The sequence below is a fragment of the Oryzias latipes genome, chromosome 12, assembly GCF_053564925.1.
Source record: "Oryzias latipes strain Hd-rR chromosome 12, Olatipes_Hd-rR_3.1".
Lineage (NCBI taxonomy): Eukaryota > Metazoa > Chordata > Actinopteri > Beloniformes > Adrianichthyidae > Oryzias > Oryzias latipes.
Window position 1 is genome coordinate 1,109,984 of NC_136248.1, and position 8,497 is coordinate 1,118,480.

The window sequence follows — 8,497 nt, forward strand, 5'->3', positions numbered from 1 at the left end:
GTGATTGTGAGTGTGTGTGGGTGTGTGACTGTGGATGTGTGAGTGTGTGTGGGTGTGTGTATGTGTGTGAGTGTGTGTGGGTGTGTGTGTGTGGGTGTGTGATTGTGGATGTGTGTGTGTGTGTGGGTGTGGGTGTGTGATTGTGGATGTGGGTGTGTGATTGTGGGTGTGGGTGTGTGATTGTGGATGTGTGAGTGTGTGTGAGTGTGGGTGTGTGATTGTGTGAGTGTGTGTGAGTGTGGGTGTGGGTGTGTGATTGTGGATGTGTGAGTGTGTGTGGGTGTGTGTGTGGGTGTGAGTGTGTGTGGGTGTGAGTGTGTGTGGGTGTGAGTGTGTGTGGGTGTGAGTGTGTATGTGGGTATGATTGTGGTCCTGTGACAGACTGGTAACCTGTCCAGGATGCCCCCCGCCTTTGCCCGCAAGTGGCCGGGATAGGCTCCAGCAGCCCTGTGACCCCGAAAGGGAACAAAAGAAGGAAAGCGTTTAGCCGATCACCGCTAGCTCCACTGAGAAAGTGGGCGTGTCTGTTAGCCTGGGGGCGGGGCTGGCAGTGCAGACTCTTCCTGGAAGGGGTGGTCCCTCACTTTATGACATCACAATGTGAGGAACCGTTGGTTTTGGGAGGGGCTGATGCTCAGAGAGCAGGTTTTTAGAGGAATACTCAGAAACAGATCAGAATATCACTTTGAGGATGTTTTTAGTGAGGAAGGAACATCAGAAAACACCTAAAAGCTCCAAAGGTTGATTCTGCATGATTAGACCCTTTAAATGTTACATCTATTTCCTCGTTTAAGGCATAATGTTAGTGTTATGAATTAAAAATGTAACAATAATAATGTTGGTAAGAATGGGCTCCATTTGGATCCTTGTAGATTTTTATTTCTTAAACTTTGATTTAAACTCAAACAACATGAAGTGGGAATGAAATCCATAGGTGGTCATTTGTTGCTCTGTTATTAGACTTTTCAGTGAGTTATCGTGACGCACAGCGGGCTGGACGCTGCACAGCTGCACAGCACTCAGGCTTCGTCCTTATCTGCTGGTAATTTGTATTAAAAATGATAGTTTGTCCTTTTCTGTTGAACGTCAGCCATGTTCTCCAACCCATATTTAGCAGAAGCTAATGTGTCTGGAGCTATCACAGGAATGCAGACAACGTTGGATGAAGTCTTTTCACCAACAGCTTCCTCCTCTGAGCCTCCTGTTCTGCTCTTCCACCCGCATTATTTCAGGCAGATGTCTGCCACACATCTGGCCTCCATCTAACCTGGAAGGCTTCAGCTCTACGGGGACTCGATCCTGCATGACGATTGTGCTTCACTCTGCAGGCTGTGAAGGCCTATCCAACCTCAAAGAGAGGATGGGGAAGCGCCGAACACTCGGGGCAAAAAGCTGGTGCTGCACTGGCCTCTACAGGTTCAAGCAGAGCTACTGCATTCACAAAGGAGGCGTCTGCGCAGACATGAAGAAGCAGAGCAGCTGCAGTCCTGTGACTGAGGAGAAACCGTGCAGTTTGTTCCCACACAGCATGTCCCAACATGGTATTTATGGGCAAAACTGCTTTTTAAACTGTTATTTATGATTACTGTTCTCATTTAGCATAAAGGATGCAGGTCATGTCCACCTTTACGGTGTTGCTCTGGCTTCATGACTCTCTGTTTGAATCCAACGCCATCAAAACGGACTTTTTCTCCATCTACCAAACCTTCAGCACATAAGGGTGGGCCCCGCCCCCCCCCAGGAAGCAGACTGACAGAAGGCCTGTGCAGCCACCACCGGTGGCCGTTTGGTGGATCTGCAGCCCCCTCCTTCTTCAGTGTGGGGGGGCTTTTGTTCAGTTTACTGGGTGTTCTAAACAGTGACCCTTTAAGACTTTAAGAGACTTTTTCCTTGGGGCAGAAGAGGCAGTTTTTGTAGAAAGTGTGTCAGAACAAAAGCTGGATCCTTCTGGATCTGGTTCTGATGTCACAGGGAGGTGGCGAAGCAGACCAACCCACAGCCCAACTCCTTCCTGAGGGGCAGTTCATGTGGGGGGGCCCTTCAGCACACACCTGACGTTTTGGGGTCCTCTGGTCAGTTTGGTGGATGGAAAATATCTGCCCCCCCATTGGTGGGCATGAGGAGAAAGCACATATGGACCACCAAGGCCCACTTTTCCAGAAGTTTACAGAGCCGCTCCATCTTTACTCCATGAAAACATTTCTTTGGGATTTGAACATTTGACCAAACGTTTGTCCACAGCGGTTCTGAACTCCAGCATGAAGGATTCAGATGGAAACGCTCTCTGGCGCTGAAGGCTGTGAGGTTCCGACTACAGGAAGCCGGTCGGACTGAGGGCGCTCCTGTTCTCCAGCCTGGGTGGAATTTGAATAGTTCAAAGGAACCGCCTGAAGCTGATTGGTCCGGAGGAGCATATTTGTTGGGCGCGTGTCTGTCACTCAGTCACCCAGAGGCAGCTGACTGGTCGAGGCTGAGGTGGGCGGGTTCTCCCTGCGCCCGAATATAAAAGTTGGGTTTCACGGCGTCTGGAACGATCGCTGGCTCCCAGAGTCCCGGAGCCGCGGCCGATGTGTCCTACCGGAGCTCTCCCGGAACCACACCGTCACAACGGAGGGAGTCGGTGTCCCAGAGGGGAGACGCAGCGATGATCAACCCCATGGAGTGCGCCGTGGACGCGCAAAGCCTGATCTCCATCTCTCTAATGAAGATCCACAACTCCAGGACGCAGAGGGGGGGCATCAAGCTGCACAAAAACCTGCTGGTCTCCTACGTGCTGCGGAACGCGCGGCAGGTCTTCATCAAGGAGAAGTACGCAGAGATCTACCGGATGCAGCAGTACGACGAGGTCCTGACGGTGTGCAGCGAGATCCAGCAGCTCAACCCGCTGGAGGCGGAGGAAGAGGAGCAGCCGCGCGCCGCGTGCTGCGTGGAGGAGGAGGCGAGCGCGCAGCCCGCGGCGTCCGCGCAGCCCGCGGCGCGCTGCCGGACGCCGTGCGCTCTGGAGCCGCAGCCGGGCTTCTACCGGAGCTGCTGCATGGAGGCTCCCCCCGCGTCGCCCTGCTTTGAGCCGGTGTCCGCCAGCAGCAGCGCCCACTGCAGCAAAACCACGGTGCTGGACCTGGACACGCATGTGGTGACCACGGTGGAGAACGGCTTCCTCCACCAGGACTGCTGCTGCGACGCGCTGCAGGGCGGCCAGGGGGGCCAGGGCGCAGAGTCCCCGGCCAAGAAGCGCAAGGTGGAGTTCGGTTCATCCACATCCGACGTGGAGGAAGTGTCGGACTTTTGTCACAAACGCGCCAAACGCGAGGACTGCTGCTTCTCCAGCCCGGAATTCACGGACACCGCCAACATCTCCAACCTGATCTCCATCTTTGGTTCGGGGTTTTCGGGTCTGCTGAGCAGACAGGCGGACCTGGAGCAGATCTGTAGCAAACAGGCACTGGCCAGCCTGGGAGCATGGACGCGCGCGATAGTGGCTTTCTGAGAGGAACCGGTTCTGAGAGAGACCGGCTCAGTTCTGGACCCGGTTCCGCTAAAGACAGAAAAAAAGTTCGTTTTCTAGGATTTGATTGTTTTCTAATCTCTGCTCAGATTATTAATTTGCACAGACTCCAAACACGGTAAACCGGTTCACTCTCGACAGAAACCGTTTCAGATGTGAACTTATGTGACCCAACTCCTCTGTTCGGTGATGGTTCTGTTCCCTAAAACAACTCAGAAACCTTCCGAACTTTTTCCAGTGGACAATGGTGACAGTTGAAAACTTGGTTCAGCAGGAAGTGTTTTTTCTGCCCCAAAGATCACGTGACTCCCAGCAGGAGACTGATGGATGACTTCAGTCTGAACCTTGTGGAGGAACTGAGTCCGGCCTGCTCCTCGGAGTCCAGATCAACTTTATTTTTACAAGAAAATGAAAGATATTTATAAAATAAGCGACTTTACGATGAAAGTGTTGAAGAAGGTTCTAGTGCCATAGAGTCATCTGTTGACTGTTCTTTCTCTTTGGTACAGTAGTGACTTAAATCTAATGACATGGATCCACTTCTATTGCCTTAAACCCAACACAAAGCCAGCCATTGTGATTCATGTAAAGGGGCTGAATGTCTTTCTGCTTCCATCCTGGACCAATTCCTACACTAACGGCCGTTTGGTGAGCCGCCTTCCAGACCCGCTCACCTTTCTGAAGCAGCTCGCGTCACATGATGGAGGGAAAAAGCCGCCGTTTGTCTTCAGAGTGCTCCTCACCGCACGCCGACGTCTGACATGACAGTTTGCTACAGTCTGTGTCATGTTGTTATGCAGACTTTACCCATGATTCATGGTTCCAGCTTTGTGAAAACGATCCGAGTCCCAACCTGTGATTTCCCCACAACTGGAGAGTCCATGAGTTAGCTTTATGAGCACAATGTGTACCAAAAGAAAGAGTTCTTGTCCATTCTTTGCATATTTGGTTGTTATTCTTGTATTTTTGTGCTTAATAAATTGTATATCACCGGGTTAAACTGTTCAAGAAAGTATTTGTTTAAATTTATAACCTAAATAAAAGTCAATCTTTCATCCAAACGGTCGTGTCTGATTGGCAGCTTCCTTGCAGTCATGACTTTCACGGGACACGTTACCACGTTACCTGTTGTCTTCATGTCTTCACCTTCATCAGTGATCCTTTTTTTGGGGGGGGGGGACATTTTCTCATCCTCTTGAGGCTGATTCAAAAACTCAAATGAGCAGAGGTAACGACGTTTGTGTGAATCTGAAGCAGCTTTACTTTATTAAGCCCATACTTTTCAAGACTAAAGGTAGATTGAAGCTGCTACATCATGTTCTCATGATGAGGGACGTTGAGCCCAAAGCAGAACCTGTGTTGGGGCAGCAGGGCGTCCTACAAGACAGGAGTCCTTTAGGTCAAATCCCACCTCTGGAGCTGAATCTCATGTCAACAAACAATCCAGAGGATTTTCAGACCATCTCAGTGTGAAACTGTTGTTTTTTTAACCCTTTGACACCAGATCTTTAGCTCCCTTCTTTCCACTAAGGGATTCTTTAACTGACGTTATTCCAGCGTGTTCTGAGGCGGTGGGAAGTAGCTTTACTTTTTAGCAGTCACTGTTTATGCAGTCAGTGTGAATCAGCAGAAAAGTGGCTTTGTGCAGATTCAATGAGAAAAGCCGTTTTTTTTCACGTCAGAATCAGCTGAATCGTTGATCGGAGTTCCAATGAGTCAAAGAACGTGTTTAGCTGTCGCCAGCAAGCGCTCGGGTGTTAAAGGGTTAAATCATGGCAGCTCCACCTGCAGGGAGGACAGAGTAGTGCAGCTAACAGAGAGAGTTTCCTCTGGTGTGACTGATTCCAATGTCAGATAATTAGACTCGGAGGTGTCGTCACTTTCAAATAACACCTCAAGGTAATTGTTTTGTAGCTACAAGCTTTACGTAAATCTTAAACCAATAAACCGAACTCCAGAAAGTGATTGGCTGAAGATCCACTCCACCAGGGACCAGTTTCCACATCCATCAGCTTTGGAAGTGTTTAAGGTGTTCCCTTAATTTCTGAAGGACATCAACATCAAAAGATGCTCATGTGTCTGTCTGTTGTCCTTATTGATATCGGATCTTCCTAACAGGGCTGCATCGGTGGCACAGTGGTTAGCGCTCTCACCTCACAGTGGTTCAAATCCCAGCTGGGACCTTTCTATGTGGAGTTTGCACGTCTGGGTTTTCCATTGGAACTCTGTTTCCTCCCTCAAGCTTCAAAGGTTGATTGGTGATTCCTGATTGCCCCAAGATGAGACAGAGTGTGTGTGTGTGTGTGTGTGTGTGTGTGTGTGTGTGTGTGTGACCCTGCAACAGACTGGTGTCCCACCTGGTCAGGACGTTCCTTCAGCTAGCTGGGTTGGCTCCAGCAACCCTGTGACCCTGAATGGGATTCAGTTGGTTTTGAAGATGGACGCATGGATGGATCATCAGAACCTCTTCGTCTGCTCAGAGAGCAGGTTAGTCTTAGACGTTTTCGTAGCTCCTGTTGGTCATTTTGAGAGGATACGAATGAAAACACAAAAGCTTTTTTCCCCAAAGGACCCTGTTCTGAAGAGAGGCAGTTTTCCGTGCTGCATTCATCTCACCATCAATTCTGACCACGTTTCCTTTGGAGCTCCAACATCCCCAAACCATCAGCCCTCCGCCTCCGTGCTTCACAGTAGGAACAGTGTTCTTTTCATCAGAGGCCTGCTTGACTCCTCTCCAAATGGAGCGTTTATAAAAACGGTCTCATGAGTCCAAAGGACTTTGGTCCAGAAGTTTGGGGGCGTGTCTCTGTGCTGTTTTTGCATATTGTAAGCCAGCTATTTTGTGGCATTTGCACTAAAAAGTCTTTCTTCTGGCGACGCGACCATGCAGGCCATGTTTCTCCCTGTGCCTTATTGAACATCTGGAAACCTCCGTTTTTCAGAGTCCCGGATCACAGCTGAAGGTCTTGGTGGTTTTTCTTTGCATCCCTGATGATTTTTCTGGCAGGAATGTTTGTGACCGTGGTTTGGTTTCAACATAAGCCATGAGACCTTCTCACTTCTTGATCAAAGTCTGAACCCCGCTGTCTGCCATTCTCCGTTCCTTGGAGCTCTTCTTCTCTCCGTTTCCTGTGTTGTAGGTCAGTTACCTTTTCCCGTAGATCTTTTGACAGCTCGTTAGCTTTGGTCAGAGCTCCAATTTAACGTTTACTGTATGTCTTTAGATCTTTACAGTCTTCTGTTCATTTGTAGATAAAATATTTTTAACATCCACGCGTCTGTAAAGTAAACTGAAGTTTTATTTCTTATACTGCACAGAATGTCTGCTGTGTTTTAAACATCTAAGATTCTGTCTACATTTCAATAGTAAAAATGTTCCGACTAAAAAGGAATTGTTAACCTTTCAAACCTGCATATTAAACTAAGAACTGATGCATGATGTTGGACAGTTCTTAGATAAATGTGCAGTAAAATATCTCACTTACAGCTTTTCTCCTTTCTCTTGTGAGTTCTGAGATTTGCCTCTTTCTTTTTATTTCTCACGGAGCTGCAGCTTTTTGGGATTTTAATTCAATTTAAAGAGAATTCAAAAGAAACAATGAATTTACAACGTAGAGAATGATCCCGTTTCAATGCCACTGTTTCCAAAAGCAGAGTTTGAACATTTGTTCCACCTTGACAGCCTTTCCCCCTCAGAAACTTTCAGGCTTGTTATCTCTACTCTGTGCCACTTGGTGGTGTTCTTGAAAATCAATGAATGAAGATATCACTGCAGCTGTGTTCACAGAGTGGCGCCCCCTCAGGCTGACCCTCCCTCCAGCTCTCCAGACCAACACTCCCTCCTTCTTTGTCATCCCCGCTCTCAGCAGACAGCACTGCATTTTCCCTCTTCTTCCTCAGAGTCATGCTAACACAACCCATCCATCCCTGCTGCTGCTGCTGCTGTTTCTGCTGCAGCTGCTGCTGCTGCTGCTGCTGCTGTTTCTGCTGCTGCTGTTTCTGCTGCTGCGGCTGCAGCTGCTGCTGCTGCTGCTGCTGCGGCAGCTGCAGCTGCTGCGGCTGCGGCTGCGGCTGCTGCTGCTCATCTGCTCCTCCAGCTCCAAAGCTTCTTCTGGTCTCATCAGTTATGTTGTCGGCTACGTGATGCAGAACTGAACACACGAGAATTTGGCATTTCTGACTGAATAAAGTAATCAAAGCATTTCTGGTTCAGTCATCCTCCTGCCTGACTAGTGCAGCACAGCCCTGTGTGGTGTTCACACAGCTCCTCCATCTGGAACGAAATAGACTCACAGCCAGAAACACACCAGCCCGTCCTCATTAGGGCGACCGGTTCTCTTCCGTTGGCATCTGCAAACCAATTACACCTAAAAACCTGAGAAATGATGAATTCAGTTTGTTGGGGCTTTAGGCCTCCAACAGTCAAAGAACACAAATTGTTCTAAAATTGTTGTCATTTCTGCCGGCTGCTTCTCCTTTTCTCACAAGAATCCCAAACTCGCTCCTTCACATGGGAACGAAAATGAGCTGAGATCAATTGTAAATAAAGTCAAGAGTAAAAACTCAAAAGATTGTGAGGATATAGATGTGACGGTGGTGAAAAAGGTCATTAATATTATCTCTAAGCCTCTAACATACATATGTAACTTATCATTACAAACAGGGAGAGTCCCAAACCAAATGAAAATAATGAAAGTGATTCCTATCTATAAGAGCGGAGACAAACACCAACTTACAAACTATGGACCTGTTTCTCTCCTCCCTCAGTTCTCAACAATATTCAATGATAAAGTGGCTACACGTATTGATAAACATAAATGAAAACCAATCTGGTTTTAGAGAAAATAGATCCACCTCATTGGCTATCATTGATGCTGTGGAGGAAATCACAAACGCTCTGGACAGAAAGAAATATGCAGCTGGAATTTACATTGACTCAAAAAAAGCATTTGACTCTCAATCATGACATCCTACTTGACAAACTGGAAGTGT

The 8,497-nt window shown here is 48.2% G+C and overlaps 1 protein-coding gene across 1 annotated transcript; it reads left to right on the top strand.

Annotated features, from left to right (window-relative positions):
• The first annotated feature begins 690 nt into the window (after positions 1-690).
• On the top strand, positions 691-4,566 carry ier5l (immediate early response 5-like). Its single transcript, XM_023960916.2, has one exon. It carries the CDS (start codon positions 2,645-2,647, stop codon positions 3,485-3,487), a length of 843 nt encoding a protein of 280 aa, XP_023816684.1. The 5' UTR covers positions 691-2,644; the 3' UTR covers positions 3,488-4,566.
• The last annotated feature ends 3,931 nt before the right edge of the window (positions 4,567-8,497 follow it).

Coding starts and splice junctions, on each gene's coding strand:
- ier5l (XM_023960916.2), top strand. CDS start 2,645: ATGATCAACCCCATGGAGTGCGCCGTGGACGCGCAAAGCCTGATCTCC.